Source organism: Bos grunniens, chromosome 12 (genome assembly GCF_055505025.1).
Source record: "Bos grunniens cultivar Pamir isolate PY7600 chromosome 12, Bosgru_T2T1.0, whole genome shotgun sequence".
NCBI lineage: Eukaryota > Metazoa > Chordata > Mammalia > Artiodactyla > Bovidae > Bos > Bos grunniens.
Window position 1 is genome coordinate 93,339,976 of NC_141176.1, and position 21,670 is coordinate 93,361,645.

Consider the following 21,670-nt stretch of genomic DNA (forward strand, 5'->3'; position numbering starts at 1 on the left):
GGGGTCATGAATCTTTTCACTGTTTCAAGGCCAGGGCATCTCTTTTGCTGTGAAATGTCTGTTCATCATTACTGCTCACTTTTCTGTCGGGTCTGTGGTCTTTTGTATTGACTTGTTGGTATCTTCGTTTACTAAAGAAATGACTCTCTTTCTTAGATTATAGTATGCAAATACCTCTGGGTTTGTGTCTTTGGCTTGTGTTTTGTTAAAGATATAGTTTATTTTTCTGTAATAAAATTTATTGGTAGATTTATTTTTTAATATAGTGTTTAATCAGCTAACCCAAAGACCTTTATTTGATTTTTGAACAATTTTATTTTAAAACTGTTTTCATTAGGGCTCAGATCCCATGTATTATTGGAAGATTCTTCCAGGGATGTGATGCTATGCTGTGCTATTTTATTTTTAAAATTATTTTTATTAACTTTTGTCTTCTGGAGTTTTGTATCATACTGTAGAAAGAACTTTCCCTCTCACATTATTTTTAAAATAATTCTTATTTTCATTTACTACTTTCATGCTTTCTTTGTCTCCAGTTAAATTTTGATTTGTCTTGAATTTATTTTGATTAAGATATAAGATGTGGATTGAAGCTAATTTTTCAGATGGCTCTTTAGTTCTCTCAGACAACATGTGGTTAATCCTTTCCCTGATAATGGCATCTTTATCAGTAGATCCCTGTGTAACTTGTATTTCTGGGTTTTCTAATTCGTCCGTTCATCTGAGGACCAGCAGTGTGTGGCCGCCGTGAGTCTTCTTCCGCAGGCATTTTGTGGCTGTCTTTGCTTCTTTGCCTTCTCTAGTTAAAAAGGACATGCAGCCCCGTGGGTGTGTTCTCTTAAGGATCGTCTGTCTGGCGCGGCTCTGCCAGCTCTCCCACCACACACGCTCTGACTCCCTCTGCTGTAGGCCGGTTCCAGCTTTGTGATTCAACCCGACAGTCTGTCTTTTAGAAAGTGAGTTGAACTTACTTAAGGGCAATGGGTTGCTGGTCACACTTCCAGTGTCCTCAGCCTCGTGGGGTCAGTCCCTGGGCCGCTCAGGAAGTTTTCCTGTTACGCACTTGTGGTCGCTCGTCCTGTCTCTCTGAAACCCAAGTATTCAGACACTTCACTCCCAAGCTGACCACAGACCACCTCCAGCTCTTCTCGGGGGTCTCCCCATCTCTACGTTTGAGCTCCGTCCTGGCCGACAGCTCTTCGTGGGATTTAAGTTCAGTAAGCCCATATTTTAATTTCTTTACTGTTTTCTGCCTGTTAGAAGATAGCATCCTGTTCTTACATGATGGATATGCACTATTTTCTGAAATGTTTCTGAGGTCATTAATTCGACCTTTAATTTTCTATTTTTTTTATGTAGCTGTCTGCTCCAAGGTCATGTCAGCTCATCTCTGTGAGGATGCTTTGCAGCGCGAGTGACAATCCTCTGGGTTCACTAATAGGCCAGATCCCTAAACTCAAGTGTAAAGAGAGGAAACAGTATCCACTGGCCATGTTCTCTAGGTACCTGCATGTTTCACCTCAGTGTTGCTCCACTAAATTGGTAAGAATTGTGCTGACTCATTGCCCAATGCACTGACATCTTTTAAAATTAGGTTTCACAGCAAATTGCTATTCCATGCTCAAGGGCGAAGTATCACATCCTGTGTGTTAGTTATTAGCTTTAACATTTAGGATTCCAGCCACGGGTTACTTTGCTTTTCATAGTTTCTCTGAGTTCCAGGAAGTTTTCTTCACACAAAAACGCAAAACCAAATATTAAATGTGTCCAGATAGAGTATCTGGTTGAGTGTGGAAGGCTCTTGGGGTCCTGCCGTCTCAGCCTCACATCCTCTGGTGACCCAGCGACCACCCCCTGGAGACGTCCATCCAGCAGGGAACACAGGAGCAGGGAGGGGTTACAGAGAAGGAAGAGGTAGGAGCAGCAGCAGGTCCTGAAGTAGGTATGACCGGACGCTGGGGGAGGGGGTCGTCTATTGAAAAGAAAAAGGGTTAAAGTTATGAAGACAAGACCACTCGCGTCTTCCCAAGGCCTTGGGTGCGGTGGAGGCTCTGGACTTCAGGTCTTTGGCTTCAGGGCAAATCTGCGTTTCTCCTGCAGAGAGGCCAGTGGAAGAGAGGCGGGCGGGGCAGAAGCAAGATGAGGTCAGGGTGGGACCGAATCTTCGGGTTTGGCAACCAGCAAGTAAGATGTCAGAAATTTTAATTGGTGAGGTCTCCATGAAGGCTCGAGGTCAGAAACCTGACTGAAAGGGTCCCAGAAGCTCACACAGCAAAGGACACCACTGGTGTGAGCCGGTGAACCGGCGAAGGAGGTAGGACACCGCGGCTCCCCCTGGCCTGGCCCTGCCCTCCCCTCCCCAGTCAGTGACGCCGCAGAGGGAAACCGCTTCGCCTGCACCCCACGACCTCAAGGCAAGCAGCAGCTCGTCTTCAGCTGAAGACCCATCAAACCTGCTGCCTTGCGTGTCCTTGACACCAAGATACCTACCGTGATGTCTGCAGAAGGTAGGTTATTTCACCAAGGCACGGCAGACGCTGAGGCCTAGGCAGAGGGAAACATCCCTGACCCAAGGTCAGAGCCCCCGGACCCAGCTCTGTCTCCACTCCAGCCAGGCCTGCCCTGTGAGGTTGAAACACGTGTTATTGCTATCCTCTGCGTCTGGGGCCGTTTTCACAGCATCGCTTCCATTTTTAAAAGTTAAGTAGTTCAAGGGTGCCTCTGGACCTAGGACAAGGTGACTCTAAGACACTTTCTGACATTTACGTTCAATTTTGTCCTGGAAGAAACAAGCTTCAAGAACTCATCCGCTTATTTTAGTGAAGAGATGACGGTAGGGCAGAGTCTAAAAGCAGAGAGACCACACACATAACTACTTATGCTAACTTTGCCAGCGAGAAGGCCCCACCTCCCCACAGGACCAAGACACGACCTCTGCCTGGTCACCCAACAGCATGCAAGGCCAGCTGCCTCCACAGCGAGGTCACACAGGCACACGGACAGGACATTGAGTGCCCCCCAGACCTCCTTCCCACACCGAGGCCAGGACCCTTCGTCATAGAGCATTTCCAGTCTCTGCACCCCATGTGAATATGGCGGGTGACCTGCCCCCGGAGGACGCTGCAGGCACACCGCCCCACCAGCAGTAAAACTAGAAACATGGAAATTCATCATTTGTGTTCAAAACTTTTCTCTTCTTCTGGATTAATTCCCTACGAATATCTCCAGAGCAGGATTAAGAGACATAAGTGAACCTTTTTAGGACTAACATCCCTGAAAAGTGATTGCATAACTGAGGCTACAGATAACCCCACTAATTACTGGCAACTAAAACTCCTTGTTTTCAAAACACCCAACAAATATATCAGATGTATCCTGAAAGCACACTCACCAGCTGCAGGAACACTCTGTCTTGTTCTTGACCTTGGAGCTCATCCAGATACAGGTGATTCCCAGTTGTCCCTCTGCTTAATCCTCAGCTTAATCCCCACACTGCCTCATTATCTGTATGATCGTGGTTCTTTGAAACTTGTGGAGACTTTTTACGGCTCAGCATATGGTCAAATTTTGCCAATTTTGTAAATGTTCCTCATGTGTTGAAAATTTTGTGGTTTCCTGTTCCCTGAAGATATTTCCAATTTCATCTTTTTTTCCATTTAAAACACAGCGAGCACCGTTGTCCTCTAATCGTCTTGTGATTTCAGTAGCTGTTGTCTCTGGGAGTCAGTTCTGAGGTTTCTACTGGTTCTACTCACGTCGACTCACTTTGCAAGATGCCCATGCCCTGGAGACACTGGGCAGGTTTTGGGCCTTGGATGGAGACCGTCATTTTTTCTTGGTGTCTTAGGATGTCTCCAACCATGGCTGCTTCAGCCAGTCCCGCGAGTGAGAGCGTCCGGCTGCCCAGGCACAGGGGCTGGGGGCAGGGACTCCCGGCTTTGTCACTGCCCTGCAGGAGCCTGGAAACTGCTTTTAGAGGTTGTTTCTAGTTCACCTTCCCCCAGGGCTCTCCTGTGGGGCCCCCATGTGTCTCTCACAGAGACCTCAATTTTCGGTACCTGGAGTGCCCCCAGGAAGAGCCCCCTCTGTGCTGGCTCAGGACTCCGGCTGCTTTGACCGCAGCTTCGCAGCTTTGAAACTGTCGAGCCTGAGTCAGCCCCTTGGTGCATTTAAGGTGCTCTTTGTGCTTTCAGGCGTCTCAGGCTGGAGGAGCAGCAGCCCTGACTGGACAGAGGTGCCAGTGTCCCCATCAAGGCCCCCCATGACCCTAGTCACCAGAGGCCACGGGGGCACCTCTGTATTTCTCAGAACAGACATCTGTGGGCCAATTTCCCTCCAAAAGGGAGTAAGTTTGAGGCAATTTGAGATTCCTGCAAAATAAGGATGGAGCCTGTTGCTCACACTGCCCTTGTGGAAAGGCAGAGGGACAAAAGAGTCAACTGTGGTCACAGAGCACAAGAAAAGACTTACAAACATTAAGGATTTAACTGAAACATATTGTATCACAAATGCTCGATCCTGTGTACACATCAAAATCAATTGTGTGCAAGGGCTTCATGTAGTTGTGGTATCATTGGTAACATCTCAAGACCTTACTGCTGCTAAGTCACTTCAGTCGTGTCCGACTCTGTGCGACCCCAGAGATGACAGCCCACCAGGCTCCCCCGTCCCTGGGATTCTCCAGGCAAGAATACTGGAGTGGGTTGCCATTTCCTTCTCCAATGCATGAAAGTGAAAAGTGAAAGTGAAGTCGCTCAGTTGTGTCCGATCCTCAGCGACCCCATGGACTGCAGCCCACCAGGCCCCTCTGTCCATGGGATTTTCCAGGCAAGAGGACTGGAGTGGGGTGCCATTGCCTTCTCCACAAGACCTTACTAATAAACTCAATTTTCAAGTCAATATTGGACCAAAACACTGATTAAGGCTGAGCCAAACACACAGTCATCATGTGAATGAGCAAATCAAAAAAGGCCCTGGTATTTATTTTCTGCAGAACATATGTAGAAACTTTTACTATTAAACATTCAAATCTAGAACCATGTAAAAATTCACTACTTAAAAGCTCACAGAATGCAAAATGGTGTCATGGATCGGGTCTTGGACAGAAAAGAACATCAGTAGAAACCAGCACTGTCTCTTGCTACAAACTGAACTCTGGGCCTCCCAAGCTCTCACTTCTATGAGTGATTCCTCAATGTGTGTGGATCCTTGTCAGTGTTTCAGATTCTTCCCTCAGGACAAGCCCAGAGGAGCTCCGGACTAGCAGACTTTTCTGTTCTAATCTTGTTGAGAACATCCTAGCAACTGAAACTCAGCTCCAGCCAGGGTGGACGGGCTAGTGGGAGCCAGACCAGGCAGCTGCTGGTGACCTTTCTGTTCCCGGGGGCAGGTCCAGTTTTTCCAGGTTCTCTGCCCTGGTCCCCATCATCAAGTCAATCAAATAGCAAACGTGAATTAAGTGGTCAGGGGAGAGCAAGCCCAGGTGGACAGTTAGCACACAGCTGGAAGGGCGAGTGCAGCAAAACTATGCATTCAAAGCCCTCTAGCATCCTGTGACTTGTCCAGCTTCTGCTCTGCCCTCCATGCCTAGGCTGTCCACACAGTGTGAACAAACTGGACAGAGTGGCTTCTGCCCCAGGCACCTGGCAAGATGCTGAGGTTATAAAAAATCTCTCAGCCTGTGTGGCCAATAGGCTTCAGGAAAAGAAAGACGAGAGTCACGTAGACCCACGATTGAATGAAAAGTCTCAGATTCCCAGATTACCAGCTGCGGACTCAGTCACTAACATCAGTCCTGTGTTCCATCATTGCTAATGGCAGGTATCCACTAAGCGCCACTGACTGTGAGCTGGGTCAGTGCCTGTAACCAGGTACACAAAAATAAGTTCACAGAAGTCTTTTGACTGTGACGTGCAGGCTTTATAGGCTAAGAAATTTTAAGGAAGACTTAAAGTGCCAACTATTTTTTAGGCAGTAATTCTTACATTTATCTTCTACTGTGTGGAACCCAGTTCCTCATAATGTGCCCCTCTCCCACAGAGCTGCATGGTGAACTCCCATTCACTCACTCTGCACACAGGGTTTTATAATGGATACTGTAATGCAGTAAAGACCAGAATTCTGCAATGAAAACAGCACCGCTATTTTGTCATTAACCTGTTCCTCCAATTATGTGATCCTCAAAATTATGCATATAATTCTGACAAAGAAGAATGACTCAAAAGATAATGCTATCATCACTGTATTTCCTTTGTCTCACAGAAAACCCACTCCTAACAGAAAAAGCTGGGGAGAGAGGAGTGGCTAAAAATGGCCAAAACTTTCTGTCTCCAAGTCCACTGGAGAAAAAGTTACTGAAGATCTGCCACCTAAGCTGCAGATAAAAATATTTGGAATTGTCCAAGTTATTATAAAATTCAAAGACAGAAGAGGAAGGGACTAAGGAAGGGAAGGGGATGTGGGAGGATGCAGGGAAAGAGAGGAGGAGAAGATGGAAGGAGTTAGTTGGGGGAGAATGTCTTCACCTTGTTCCCAAGTGTGGGGCGCTGAGGTGCGCTCCTCCAAGTGGCTTCACTGAGAAGATACCCCCTGGAGGGAAGGACATTCAGTTCCTTCTGCCAAGTGCAGAGGCCACTCTCTGGTCTCTTGCCTTCCGGGAGCTTGGGTGCCATGGAGACTGTCATGTGACCCAGCAAACACAGTCGTCCAGGGCTGCACCGGACGGGCGTCCACTCTCTGTCCTGCCCGAGATGCTTGCAGGCCCCCGGCTGGCCCTTTCCCATGGCAGGGGGTACCTGCAGGGCACGTGGGAGAAAGCCTACCAGGACCACAGGAGAAAGGTAGGGGCAGGTGTGCAGAGTGGCACCTAGAAGCCACAGCTCCCCTGGAAGCCAAAGGTGAATTTTCTTTTTGGAGATGGAATAGGTGAAATGGCATATCCTTAAAAGGTGGGCCATGCCATACAATAAAAATTCCATTAAATAGACTATGGCTTCCAAGTGCCATGTTTTAGGACCATCCTTTCTCAATCATGGCATATTTCCCCTATCGAAACAACAGACTCCAGAGGGGACTGCTGCTGCTGCTAAGTCGTTTCAGTCGTGTCCGACTCTGTGCGACCCCATAGACGGAAGCCCACCAGGCTCCCCCGTCCCTGGGATTCTCCAGGCAAGAACATGGAGTGGGTTGCCATTTCCTCCTCCAATGCATGAAAGTGAAAAGTGAACGTGAAGTCGCTGAGTCGTGTCCGAGGGGACTAGGAATGGACTTCTGTTTCTGTTAAGAGAGACAGTGGTATTTCCCTCTATCTGACGCAAACGTGGGTCTCATTTGAGAAGGCGGCCCTGTGGTCCCGAGTGGCTGGGCAGTCCTCTGCCCTCGAGACCTCTCAGAGCCATCCAGGCACAGGGTGCTGGCTGGCCATCAAAGCTGAGAAACAAAGAAGCGGCTGTGTGGGAATCAGGGTGCCACAGAGTGATCTGAAGGAGTGAACCCAAGGTCCCTGCTCCTCCTGGGGTACCGCCCACCTGGGGGCAAGGTTTGCACGGCGCCTCATCACCTGGCCTTGCACCTGCGCCCCTGTGGGAGCCCCTAGGAGCCTCTTGGCTTCGCCCCAGTTCACCTCCCTTCCTGCGACCCCTGGTTCTGGAGCCTTCCCTGCTCACTGAGAACAAGGATGGGCATGCTGCCTCCCTGTCCCCCTCCTCACCTCCCCTGTCTGGGAGGGTGGCCGGTCTGGTTGCCCAGAGCATGTCGGAGCACTAAAGAGCTATGGGTGGGAAGGACTCACCCTGGTATCCCTGTGGTTCCTCTTCTGTACTCGAGTGGGGTCAGCTCTCCTCACTGCTGAGCTGAGAACCCCTGAGGGTAGGAAGGGACTCGGTGCAGCTTTAGGATGACTGGGCCCCTCCCCCAGCCCACAGCACTCCCAGAGTGAGGCCCCTCCCCATGTCTGGGCAGGGCCCCTTCTTGTCTCAGAACCTCATCTCACCCACTCATGCTAAGAAAATTACCTTAATAAAACAGAAATTGCTGCTGATATTTCCTTAACAAAAGCCCGCAGCACCTCCACCTTCCTCTGACCCCACCCTAATGGGCTTGCACCATGGCAAGAGGGCATGAGTCTGGCTCACCTCTGCCCGCTCCCACACCCTGGGTGATGGGGCATTGCGGACTGTCCAGCCTCATCTGGCCATGTCCTCTCTCTTGCCTGTCCTTCTGGGGTCCCCTTACTTCAGGGCACAAGTGCTGGTTCCCAAGCATGTTTTCCAAGACCCCTGGCCAGCTCCAGGCTCTCTTCGAAGATGCCTGCTCTGTCACCACACGGCTCTGTGGGTTCGGGTCCCAAATGCCCGGAGCTCAGGTCCTCACACTGGAAAGACGCAGTCGTGGAGCTGCCATTTCCAGATGATCAGATCAGAGGTCTCAGCAGCTGGGTATCTGTGAGCAAGTGGCTAGAATATGGGGGTTCCTTCTTATTGCAAGTGTAATACTTATGGCCCTCGTGCATTTCATCCATCACATTTTAAAATACAAATTCTTCCCTTGTTTGTACAATTTCTGATATGAAACTCTGCATGGATCATTTTGCACTTAATCAATGGCTAAGATGCGAATGCTGAAAATACTGCTGAGGCTCAGAAATTAGAGTCCAGTGGACTTGGGGACGTAATTCACTGTCTCAAAGCCGGGCAGTGCAGAGTGGAAACGTCAGCAGGTAGTTCTGTTTAACGAGATCTCATCCCACACACACTCAATTCTCTACTTGACGATGACCATGTTGGGCCATGTCTGAGGGCTGCCTGTTCCCCTCCAGGGGATGCTCAGGTTCTGAATCCAGTCCGGAGCCTCTTTCAGAACTTTCTGCCCAGGCCCACTTGGTATCTCCGATGCTGTGAGCAACAACCTGCACGTGTTTGCAGGGCCCACAGAGCAGAAGCTGCCCAACAAAGACTCAGGGTGATTGACCGGTGAGGGTGCGTAGGTCACACTGCCTGCTCTGCACAGGTACAGGAGGCCCGGCCGGTGGTGGACAGCCGCGCCCCGCCAACCCTCAGTCACCTCCGCCTGAAACTTGGCAAACTCAAGGTAAGTTTCAGTTCTACTCCAGTTACTGTTACAGCCAACACAACACAAAAAATGTCAGCTTAAAAACCCAGGAAAATGAAAAAAGCAGGCTCATAGGGAGTAAACAAGTCATGTATCAAAATTAAATGCCTCTAAGCAGCCAATTAAGCCTGTCTTGCCAGGAATGGAGCTGGTGACAACTGAACCAGAGATCTTCCTTCCCCTCGTCTCCCTGCTGACCTGGCAGGGATCCAGAAGTGGGGAGGGGGCAGGGGGGATCCACGGCAGCAATTTATTCAGCACAGATCTAGAGTAATTAATTAGCATTGTTTCTTTAAACCAGACCATTCCATGACCACCTCGAAATTTTTATTTCTTGGAGTTGAAGCCATCTGGTGAGAGCCAGCATCACATGGCTGTGCTGATCCTTACACCTCCCAGAGCAAAATGCTGCAAGCTTTCCGTGCCCCCAGCGTCAGCCTAACCGGGGAAAACAAAGAGGAGCAAATTGGCAGATCAGTAGGTTCAAAACCTGAAATAAAGTAGGAGGGCTTTCATTTCCTCTGGCCTCAGACCTTCTCTTCTTCTGAGCAGTATAACATCTCCCTCTTAAAATATAAAATGATTTCCTTTGTATTTCACTGACACAGCTCAGAGGTTTTTGAGGAATGACCTAATTTCTCCCTCCCTGTTACTTCCACTCCAAGTCTGTGAAATTTGGCCCCGCCCTCGGGTATCCCAGTTAGGACACAGGAGCCCACCAGCTGCCCAGGGAGCGACCGCAGCAGCATGAGCAGGGGAGAGGAGGCCCTGAGGCCCAGGGGCGGGGCTGCAGGCCCCCTGGACAGGGCTGGGCGCAGGGCAGCCCTGGCACGGCCCTGGCACGGCCCTGGCATGGCTGGTGTGTCTGCGCAGCTGGAGGAGGGCCGGCTGTCCGTCATCGACAGGGACAACCGTCTTCTGCTGGAGAAGGTGTCCTGCATCGTGAGGACCGGGCGGCGGACCCGCAGCGGAGCCACCTGTGTGCACAGGAGGTGAGGGGCCCCATCCACGGGCGGGACCAGACTGGGCAAGCCAGGCGCCTCCACCCCTGCAGAAAGAGAGCCTGTGCCTCCAGAGTCAGGCCGGTTCCCACCCTCAGCGGCACCTGGACGCAAGCAGCACCTATAACAGTCGCAGGCCCCGGGCCACACTGGCCCTGCCAAGCCCGTTCACTTCATTGTGAACGAGAGGGGACACTCCTGCTCAGGAAACCTTCCCGCCCAGAAGGCTCCCAGCTCCTTCTCTTGAAATGAGGATGAGAGTTGATGCCACCACAGGCTTTAACTCTCTCCATGTTTCAACATCTATGCTGTTTTTTGGAGTCTAAATAGGGAGAAAAGAGAGCAGGAACTTTGCAGCCTGAGAGAGAAAAACCCGTTCTGGAGAGGGTCACAAACTCAGCTCAGGACCCGTTCGCAACACACCTTGTGGAAGGTAGACCCGCCGGAGGAGGTACCGCATTTTTCTACTCCTTCCAACCCAGAGCTGTCTGAATTTCCCATTGCCTCCATCAGATTCACCACCTGCATGGACACACAGACTCTGCTGCTTTAGGGCATTTTACTCTATTGTCAGCAAACGTGTGCCGAGTGGTCGTAGCTTAAGAACGGAAGACACAGAACAATGACTCGACTGAGGAATCTATCCACTACCTCCTCACTGAAAATGACGTGCGTGTTAGTCACTCAGTCTCGTCTGACTCTTTGCAACCCTATGGACCGTAGCCTGCCAGGCCCCTCTGTCCGTGGAATTCTCCAGGCAAGAATACTGGAGTAGGTTGCTGAATACTGGAGTGGGTTGCCTTCTCCAGGGGATCTTCCTGACCCAGGGATTGAACCTGGGTCTCCCACATTGCAGGTGTCATCTGAGCCATCAAAGAAACCTCCTTGAAAAATTATAAGGAGATAAAAATGAGCTCAGTTGATCAATTATAGGTTGTAGGAGAAACACTTGGTGAAAAGCTTCCTCAGTGGGAAGTTTTGTGACAATTCTGAAATAGCGGTCCCACGCTGCACCCAGAGAGGCGAAGGAAATTAATGATCTGAACGTGTTTCCAGATACTTTGAACTGTATACTCTCCCTTTTCATCTCGTCCTAGTTGCTGGCAAAACCATAATTCTGGATGAAAAAATGATTTTAATTTTGACCTTAATTATCCTGTTTATGAATGTCCCAATGAATCCATTTAAAGGGCTGTAAAGCCTTCACTCGCCCCGTCTGTAGACATGGCTCTGGTATTTCAGGGCCTTGCTTTCCCTTGAAATGCAGCCCATCACGGGAAACAACAGCTAGAAACCAAAGTTTAACTAAACACTTGGTGCCCAGCCTCCCCCATCCCCTGCCCCCGCAGCCTGACCCAGACCCCCGCAGGGGCCCAGCTCTGTGAGGTGGTTTCTGAGCCTGCAGGCATGTGAGTTGACTTGGCTCTGCTAATGCCTCTCTCCTCACTTGGGGGGGTTGTTGAGAAGCCCCCACCTTCCTGCCTACTTGCCTTGGACACTTCTTACAGAATCCGGAGGCATGGAAAGAACACATACATTTCACAAAGATACGTAACTTACAAGTAATCACTAATAACAGGCACACCTGCTCGGCCCTGTTCCAGGATACCACAGCATAGTGAAGGCCACGGGAAAGGGAGTCAGGTGTGTTCTGGTTTCCTAGCACGTGTAAAAGCTGTGTTCACACTATACTGTGGACTATTAAGTGTGCAGTAGCACTGTCTCTTTAAAAAGCACATTCCTTAATTAAAAACAACAACACCCTATTGCTAGAAAATGCCAGCCATCTGAGCCTTCAGTGAGTCATAGTAATGACATAGCAGATCACTTAACAAATATAATAACAATGAAAAACTTTAAAATATTGTGACAGTTACCAAAATGTGACACAAATACATAAGGTGAGCAAATGCTGTTGGAAAAATGACGTCAATGGACTTGCTGGACATAGGGTCGCCCCAAACCTTCCAGTTGTATAAAAATGCAGTAAAACAAGGTGCTAAAGCACTCAGAAAATCTAGCTTGCAATTTATATTGAAAACATGAAGAGTTCATTACAAATCTTTATTTTTAATTATAAAACTAACACTTGTTTATTGTAAAAAATAAAGTATAAAACAGTACAGAGTGGCTGAGTAAAAGGTGGGCTTCTCTCAGTTTGAACTCTCTGGAAGTGCTCATTGCCAACGTCTTGCTCGTGAGCTCTGACTTTTCTCCCGTGTAGAGTCCCCTGTTTAAACAAAAACAGCACCACATCCTACATAGTTTTCTTTCAGTTGTTCATTTCATCCAACAACAGATCATGAAGACAGTTTCATGTCAGTGTATAAAGATCTCCATTCCTTTTTAGCAGTTACAAAGTATTTTTGCACAGATATGCCCTAATTTATTTAATCAGCCCCCTAACTATAGAAATTTAGGTTGTTTCCAGGTTTTCACTATTCCACGTGAATCTATGCTAATCATCCTAGCCCATGTTATTCTTGAAACTTATATCCCTAGAAGTGAAATCATTCAATCTGAAGGTGCACACTTAACTTTTTGATGCTACTAAGCTGCCCTTGAGAAGCACCCAGCAATGTGTACGTCTCCCTGTGGTGGCTGCACCCAAAACCCCGTCCCCTCACACCCTGGCCTCCAGACTTCTGCAGAGTAACTGTCTGCACCTACCTTTGGTCGACTTCCTACTGGTGCTGTAGCCACGCGTTCCGGGAAACAAACTCACTCAGAAGGACAGTGCCGATGGCGGAGTGCAGTTTATCACACCGGCGGGCCCAGGGCAGAGTCTCCTCTCAGCCAAGGACCCCAACCAGTTTTTGTGAAAACCTTATATACCCTAAGTGTACGTGCCCAAACCCACCTCCCCAAATTCTCTGAAACTAGTCTGAACAAAGGAAGAGAAAGATACAATCAAAGTTAACCCATGATTCATACGCCTTAAGCCCAGGTAGTTACCAGTGGACAGTTATCAATAGGCCTGTGGTCATACCCCAATAGCATAACAGAATTTATGATTCTATTTGGTTACACAGATAATTAGGGTATTCTTTTAGGCAATGGAGAGTCTAGGTATGAGCCCTGTGGCTCTTCCATCCGGGGGGCCTGGTTTTCCAGTTGGTATGTCGTTTCCATAGGTGTTGGGCACAGAGCTCCAAGTCCACAGTCCAGCCCAGGATGGAGTCCTGCTTTCAAGACAGCCTGTTCTGTCTGTTTCCTCCTACACTGGTGTGTCTCCTTTAGTTTTTAACATGCATTCTCAATATTTAATTTTTCTATTATCAGTGTCACAAACATTTTTCCATTATTATTTATCATTTCACCTAGTTTATTTCTAAGTCATCAAATCTGTGACTCTTTTCCTTCATGGCATCTGGTTCTTCTGCTGTACATAGAAAGGGCTCTCTCAAGCTAAGATTGGAAAAATATTCTATGTTATCCTTAATCTTTCATAGTTTTCCTGATTCACTTTAAATCTTTAATTAATATAGAATTAAAAAAAACATGGAATTTTTGTTCAAAGTGTGAGAAAAATTTCCCCCAACTGTATTGCTTAAAAAATACCAGCGTATTATATCAGAAGCTTTTCATACTTGACACAGACTACTTTCCAGAGGGTTACAGGCTCACACCCTAGAGCACAAACGGCTCCTGGGTCCTCCTGGATGGAGAAGGGGTCACTCTGCATGACCTTCACGTGGGTCCTGGGCCTTTTCCATTAGGATGTCATATGTTTACTCCTGTGGTTTACAAGACTAACTTGTTTTTTTTTTTTTACATCATTTAATTCGTAACATTTCTGTGTCATTTTATTTCAGATGTGTATCTTTTAAGTGGAACACCATAATTCTGTTTTATGATCTAGTCCGAGTGGCTTTTCCCATCTTACCCATTCATAAATATTGACTTAAGTATTGTATCGTGTTTGCTCTCATTTCTGGCTTTCTGTTTGTTTATGTTTCCTTACTTTTTCCCCGTTTATCATTTTGTTTAGCAAATGTCAAGAAAATGCTTGGATCCTGTGCTTCAAATTCATTCTTCATTTATTTACTTTGACTCCCCTGAAACCCTCCTTTTACAAAACAGGAAACAGATAAAGCACAGGAGCAAAGGGAGATGTTAAAGCCAAACAAAGAAAGGGAAAACAGAAGCGCCTCGCAGCAGGGTTTCCTGCACTTTTTTGAAGTGTCACCAGCTGCGCTGAGTGTTTAAGTGTGGGGCCAAGGAGCTGCCAGGATAGGACAGGAACCGAAGAGGGGAAAAGCTCCCAGTTTTGACAAAGACCAGGCCCCAGGGAGCCGGCGGGCAGGCGTCCCAGTGCTGGGCTCCCGGCGAGGTCATCGCTGCTCTGTGCTTCCCTTTGTGAAAAGACAGCCATGGAAAGCACAAGGAAGCAACTGCCAGCTCACTGCCTCTGGTCCCAAGTCAGAAATGTGACCCGAGTGTCACAATCCAGACCCAAAGGCAGCTCCCTCCCAAGCGGCCCCCACACCCAGTGTGGAGTTTTCAACCTCAGCTACTGTGCAGGACGAGGGCGGAGAGACATAGGACAGAGGGACAGACGCCCGCTGCAGAACTCCCCTGCCGAGGGTCCCCTTCCCTGCCTCGAACCAGCAGGACTTTTCCTTGACAAGTCCCTGCCCTCTATCCTTGGAAACACAGGGACTTGGTCAGCATCCAGGTGGGAGCAGGGGTTGCAACAAAAAACCAAGCTATGTGAAAACTGCAGGTTTAGGGAGGAGAGAACTCTGTTATAGGACAAGAAAGTTGGAAGATGGTTCAAAGAAAGTCCAGTAGCTACCCTTGACCAGCTGTCTGAAGACTGATATCCCCTACCAAACGTCCGGTCAGCTGAGCCTGGGGCCTTTGCTGGTCAGGCACAGACAGGATATGCTGCAGTTTACATTTAAAATTCCAGAAAATATGCTCATTGACTTGGCAGAAAAAAACAGCCCTTCCTCCAGTGCCCTGATTCTTTCATCAGAGCAGCGTCTCCTCCATCTTTCTGTAGTTTTTGCTAGTTTAGATATTAACTTGCAAAGTATCTCAAATATTTTAAAGGAAAGGTTTCAACCTTTCATCTTCCTTGCACTTTCAAATCCTCACTTATCCCTAACTCCAAACTGAGAAATCACTTAACTGATTTGATAGCTTCTTATTGAGGGAGGATAAGATTTCTAAAAGATCAACCGATAAAACCCACTAGGCACCCTGGGTTTGCTGGAGCCTGCAGTCCCTAGAAGTGTGTGTTATTGTGATCTAGTGCCCCAGCCCCAAATAATCCACACACGTGAGAAGGAGACAAAACAGAACAAACGCAAGCGACCCTGGAGAGCGGCAGCGCAGGGTTCTTGCAGCCACTGCAGAGGGCATGAGGCTGACGCCGAGCTCCCTCGGCCCCCGTGAGCTTCCATTGCGCCTCTGTAAAGAGAACCCGCTCCAGAACTCGTGTCAGGGTCAAAGGCTTGCAGAAAAGACTACCGCAGTGCCTGACGTTTACTTGGCAAGCGTGAAATCATGAAATGTTCTTTCCTTCTTTACTGTATGCATCTGCCACACAGGATAAAAACACTAACCAAAAAAAGCACTGACTTGGAAGGTGTACATGTCCCCCATGTTCACAGCAGCACTGTTTACAACAGCCAAGATACGGAACCAACCCAAGTGCCCATCAAAGGAAGAATGGATAAAGAACGCGCAAGATACATAGTCATGCATATAGATAGCACTCAGTCACCAAAAAGAACGAAATCTTGCCATTTGAGAAAACGTGAACGGACCTCCTGGGCATTATGCTGAGAAAAATAAGTCAGACAGACAGAGAAAAGCAAACACTGTGCAATCTGCCTTTTATGTGAAATGTAATAATAATAACAAACTCTTAGACACAGAGAACAGATGGGTGGTTGCCAGAGCTGGGGGTGGGAGGTGGGAGGTATGGGTCAGGAGGGTCAAAAAGCCTAACAAAGTAAGACAGAGCTTCGACATTACGCAAACCCAAATTCTGTTCATCTAAAATCTTTAATTAATAGCACATGAAGAGGGCTTCTTTGGCAGTTCAAGGGTAAAGAATCTGCCTGCCAATGGAGGAGACAGAGGTTCGATTCCTGGCCCAGGAAGATCCCACACGCCCTGGAGCCACAACTACTGATCCTGTGCGCCACCAGAGAGGCCACCGCAGTGAGAAGCCGGTGTACCTGAGAGCAGCCCCTGCTCACCGCAACTGGAGAACAGGCCCACGCAGCTGTGAAGACCCAGTGCAGCCGTAAATAAATACATCTGTAAAAACCTACCCTTTCTGCCTCCGCTGCCACCATGGCGCCAGTGAAAAAGCTTATGGCGAAGGGGGGCAAAAAAAGAAGCCGGTCCTGAAGTGCACTCTGGACCCATCCTGCAGAAGATGCTGGTCATGGATGCCACCAAAACCGAGCCATTTCTTCAGGAGAGGATCAAGGTGAATGGAAACGGCTACAATCTGGGCAGTGGTGTCACAACAGTCAGAAAGAAGCAAAAGCAAGATCACTGTAACTTCTGGGGTCCTTTTCCAAAAGATATTTGAAATATCTTACAAAACAATATTTGAAGAAGAATGATCTACATGATTGGTTACGCATAGTTGCTAACAGCAAAGAAGGTTATAAGCTGTGTTACTTCCAGATTAATCAAGATGAAGGAGAGGAGGAAGATGACAATTAAAACTCAATCTAGAATATTTGTATAAGTTCTTAAATAAAATTTACCAACCCCCCAAAAAATTTTTTTAAAGAACACATGGTGGGCAAGTGGGACTTTAAGATATTTGTCCACTTCAAGGATTTTATAATCTTGGTGTGTGTGTGTGTGTGTGTGTGTGTGTGTGTGTGCGTACTGGAAATAAATGAATGATGAAACATTAGGAGATGGTGTCGTTAAGATTATTTCAATTCTTACATGAGAAGATTGAACTAGGAACTGGGTGACATTTTTACTCAGGTGACTGAATTTAATTATTATATAGTCTTGTATTATCATTCAATGTGTTTTATGAGAGCCTACTACTTACCAAGCATTCAGCATCCATCAGGGATTTATTATTTTAGGCTTATAGTTAAAGGTGAAAGAGAACACAATAGGTCCTAGTTAAAGGTTTTAGCCATTTAAGATAATGGGGAAAAGAACAGAGTGGCTTTTTAAAAATGCATTTTTAATTGAAGGATAATTGCGATATTGTGTTGGTTTCTGCCAAACATCAACATGGATGAGCCATAGGTATACATATGTCCCCTCCCTCTTGAGCTTCCCTCCCACCTTCCACCCCATCCCCCTCTGCTTATTTAAGCCACAGGATTCCATCAATGTGTTGACTGAGGTGGCTCTTCTACCTGCCAATAAGTTTTGGGAACATCTTGTGATCATGCAGGCTATCCCTTGATGGGTTGTGTGCCTGATTACTCTTTAACCATATCATGCAAATAAAAACTGTAAGAATTCAACTCCTAGTATTTCACGTGAGACTTTGTTTTGCACCCTGTGGTCCCCCTGACACACGCAGTGTGCAAGGCCAGGGTGAGCAGACATGCTCCAGGGCAGGACATGACTGAGAGCCTTCATTCTCTCCTCTTCCGAGTCCTAGTGCGTCCACAGCAGAGAAAGCAGCCCTCATCTACCCTTTCCCTGAGAGACCTGGATGACTAGGTCCCACTGCCGCAGTCTCTATCCAAGGGCAGTCCCCAACACAGCCTTTCAGGGAGGGATGAGGGAAATAACAGAAAAAAGAAAACTTCTGGGATGTGGCTGACTTTCTAAAGGCCCAGCACCTTACAACACCAAGCCAGAAGGTTCAAAGTGAAATTGTGGAAGTACCAGTCTAGTATAAAAGTACTTTGACCCATTTCAGAAAGATTTTCAACAATACAATTGACATAGCAAAAGATCATGTGTTTATTTAGATATTTCTCCAAAGAGTATGGACAAATGGCTAAGAAACCCATGAGAAGATGCTCAATACAATTAGGGGAATGCAAGTCAAAACCACAATGAGAACTCACTCCACACCCACCAGGTGACTAAAATCAAAACACAGAAGACAGGAGTTGAGGCGGGCTGTGGTGATGGGATGTGAAATTGTGCAGCCAACCTAGGAAACAGTCTGGCCTCTAAAGTTAAGCACAGATTTACCATATCACTTAACAATTCCACTCTTTGGTATATACCCAAGAGAATTAAAAACACATGTCCACACAAAAAGTTGTACAAGAATGTTCCATCAACTGATGAACAAATGAACAAAATAGGATACAACCACACTATAGAATATTATGTAACCATGAAAAGGAATAAGGGACTTCCCTGGTGGCTCAGACAGTGAGGAATTTGCCTGCAATGCAGGAGACCTGGGAGTAAAGTTCTATACATGCCACATTGCAGATAAACATTGAGACATTCTGCTCAGTGAAAGAGGCCCGATACAAATGGCCACACAGCGTGTGATTCCACTTCTATGAAACGCCCAGAATGACCAGTCCGTAGAGACGCAAAGTAGATTCGTGGGTGCCAAGGGCTGGGGAGGAGAACTGGGAGCCGTAGCTGCATGTGGCCCTTTGGGTCGGAATGACGAAAGTTTCCTAAAATTGGATTTGGGGACGACTGCACAATGTAGAATATACCAAAACCCCTGAAAACACAGCTTGAAACAGTGAATTTTATGTTATACAATTGTGTCTCAATAAGGCTGTTATTTTTGTAAAGAGGACCAGGAAGATCCCCTGGAGGAGGGGATGGCAACCCATTCCAGTATTCTTTTCTTGCCTGGAGAATACTCTGTAGAGTAGAAGAGCCTGGCTGGCCACAGTCCATATGGTCATACAGAGGCAGACATGACTGAAGCAACTTAGCATGCACACAAGGTATTTTTTTTTTAAGGTTATATAATTAATTCTAAATAAAGTAGAATTGTCAATGAATTTAAATACTTCATTTCCCAAGTGTTCTAGAAAACTGACATTTTACCGTCTTTACCTAAGGAAAGTGTTTGTTTCCAACATGTATTTTTGATCCCACGGGAACTGAAGCTGAAGTTCAGCGAGGCCACCTCCTGGACCCAAAAGATGAAGTGGAGGGGAGGACTCAGAACAGAGGAGGAGAGAAGACGCGCCAGAAGCAGCGGTGGACAAGCGGCAAGGCCGGCACGGCCTCCTGGGGCAGCCCCCGTGCTCAGGGACGCTGCCCCCCACCCTGGCCAGGCCTCCTCACCTTATCACGCAGGGACAGCCACACGCGTGTGAGTCAGCATCCCAACTGTGTGTGTTCACAGGATGTCTGAGCAGATGATGCAGCAAAACTATTTTCTGTGCTTCTAGGGCTGATAGCTGAAAACAAATTATGCAGAGTAATACTGGGAGCTAAAGGCTTTTGAATTGGATTTTTCTCTCTAGTTAGGAACACATACTCTGTTACCATATTTTGTGTTGTTGTGGATTGCACCTGTTTATAATTTTCAGATGTATTTGTATAATTTGCCTTAAAGGTCTGTGATTATCACTTTAACAAATATCTAAATAAATCAGATTAAAACTACTCAATGTGATGAAATTACACCCAGATCCCAAGACACAGACCCTAAGAAGTAAGAGCAATCAGTAGGTCTCAGTTAGAGACCTGTGCATGTGTGCATGTGCCAGGCCCTGGGACAGGCCTGAGGCTCCAGACGAGAAGGTGGATGTGGTCTCGCTTCCCAGAGCTGGACCCTTGCGAGCATCATGGCACATAACACTTGGCTGTATTTAGCTCATACTGCAGGTTTAGGTAGAATTCTCCACTGAAATAAAAGAGGAGAACTGGGAGCTCACATCACCCCTTCCTGCACAAACCCTTGAAGATCCACGGCCCGTCTCCTCTCAGGCCTCCATGTGCACGTGGAACCACCCAGGCTCCTCCCTGCTCCCAGCACACACGCCCTTCAACGACGGTGTTTAAAATCATAGCCTGGAGTCAGACAGACCTGGATGTGAGTTTTGACCCTTCAGAGGATTTTCTGAGTGACTGTGAGAAGATTACTCAGCCTCTCTGAACCCCCATCGGCAGAGAGAGCTGGTGCTAGAACCTGGCCCAAGACTGAATTTGGCCTTCATTATGTTAGGGGGAATCCTCAGAACCCATGCAAGCTGTCCACACCCCTTCCCTGTCCAGAAGCCTCAAACTGGGCATAGTACTGTGTCAAGAATCTTGAGCTCAGTGCCAAATTGCTAGAAAAAGCTCTCTAGTAGCAATCGAAAGTTTGGTTTATGAGCCCTCATATCTGCGCCTCCTTTATAACTGTGGCTACTTAGGGTCGACATCTGCCCTTCCCAACCACAGCCAGTTTTGTCTTGCCTTTGTCCCCACCCCAGTGACCACTTTACTCCCAGAGGTGAGTTTTAGTAGCTGGTCTCTGCAGCTTCACCCTGAAAAGTCCCAATGCAGTGAATTTACTCAATATGTTTCTGATGTTTGAGGCCCTTGGTACTCAACTCCAAAATGCAAAAGAAGCTTGGTTGCACACAGAGGGAAAAAAAGATTTGTTATACATGAAAAAGTTGTCCAAAAATGTCCTATTTCTAGCAAAAAAAAAAAAAAACACCACCAACAACTTGTTATCTGTTGAGCTTTTGAAACAATTACTCAATTACCTGTATTCACCAATGTATTGTGTGCTCAGCTGTGTCCGACTCCTTGCGACTCCATGGACTGTAGCCCACCAGGCTCCTCTGTCCATGGAATTCCCCAGGCAAGAATACTGAGTGGGATGCCATGCCCTCCTCCAGGGGATCTTCCCTACCCAGGGATCCACTCAGTGTCTCCTGCATTGACCCAGAAGCAAGTTGGGGAAACCACAAAACAAACTGACCCTCGAAACAATGGCCAAAACGGACAAGGCCTCCGGATCCTCAGGGTCTGGCCTCTCCAGTCCCTTCGCCTGACGTGGCCCGGGTCCGGCTCAAGGCGTCCGCAGAACTGACCGGCTGGCAGCCTCTGCAGGGCCTGGAGGAGCCGGCAGAGGCGCGCCCTCTGGTGTTCGGCCCTGGGGCCGCAGCCCAGCTCAGAGCGGGCCGTGCGGGTGGGACCACAGAGCCCCCAGCTGCCCGACACGAGGCTTCTGTCCCTTCCTGCCGTTTGATGAGAAAGGTCAGGAGCCCACAACTCCAGCTTGCCTAATTAGCACTCTTTCTCTCAGGCTGTTTCCAATATCTTCATCAAATTGTAAATTGTAGCAATCAATCATCTCAACAAATATGTACTAAGTCACCCAAAATACTCAGGCCTGATCAAGAAGAATGAGTGAATTCAATCACCCCAGGTGCTTCCCTGGTAGCTCAGGGAAGAATCTGCATGCAATTTAAGAGACCTGGGTTTGATCCCTCGGTCAGGAAGATTCCCCTGGAGACGGAAAAGGCTACTCACTCTAGTATTCTTGCCAGGAAATCACATGTACACAGGAGCCCGGCTGGCTACAGTCCATGGGGTCGCAAGAGTCAGACACGACTGAGCAGCTAAACCACCACCACAATCACCACCTGCTCCCTGTGCTCAGATCTTCAGCATGATTT

At 47.7% G+C, this 21,670-nt stretch overlaps 1 protein-coding gene, 1 long non-coding RNA gene and 1 pseudogene across 8 annotated transcripts; 2 read left to right on the plus strand and 1 right to left on the minus strand.

The window, feature by feature from the left end:
• The first annotated feature begins 6,709 nt into the window (after positions 1-6,709).
• On the plus strand, positions 6,710-19,661 carry CFAP97D2 (CFAP97 domain containing 2). 6 transcript variants are annotated; one of them, XM_086328737.1, is made up of 5 exons: positions 6,710-6,839; positions 9,007-9,087; positions 9,982-10,100; positions 10,431-10,560; positions 19,109-19,661. In XM_086328737.1, the coding sequence occupies exons 1-5, from the start codon at positions 6,750-6,752 to the stop codon at positions 19,367-19,369; spliced, it is 681 nt and encodes a 226-aa protein (XP_086184863.1). In that variant the 5' UTR covers positions 6,710-6,749; the 3' UTR covers positions 19,370-19,661. The 6 variants fall into 6 exon arrangements, with proteins under 6 accessions (XP_086184863.1, XP_086184865.1, XP_086184864.1 ...); XM_086328739.1 differs by having other exon boundaries at positions 19,157-19,661; XM_086328738.1 differs by having other exon boundaries at positions 10,440-10,560.
• LOC147362127 (uncharacterized) lies at positions 12,187-21,245 on the minus strand. Its single transcript, XR_015137781.1, has 3 exons — positions 20,971-21,245; positions 19,338-19,453; positions 12,187-12,339 (listed from the first exon to the last, which is right to left on the minus strand). It is a non-coding gene; the product is annotated as an uncharacterized LOC147362127 (long non-coding RNA).
• LOC147362128 (large ribosomal subunit protein eL22 pseudogene) lies at positions 12,317-19,661 on the plus strand (annotated as a pseudogene). The gene has a single exon (XR_015137780.1). The product of XR_015137780.1 is annotated as a large ribosomal subunit protein eL22 pseudogene (transcript).
• Positions 21,246-21,670: the final 425 nt, after the last annotated feature.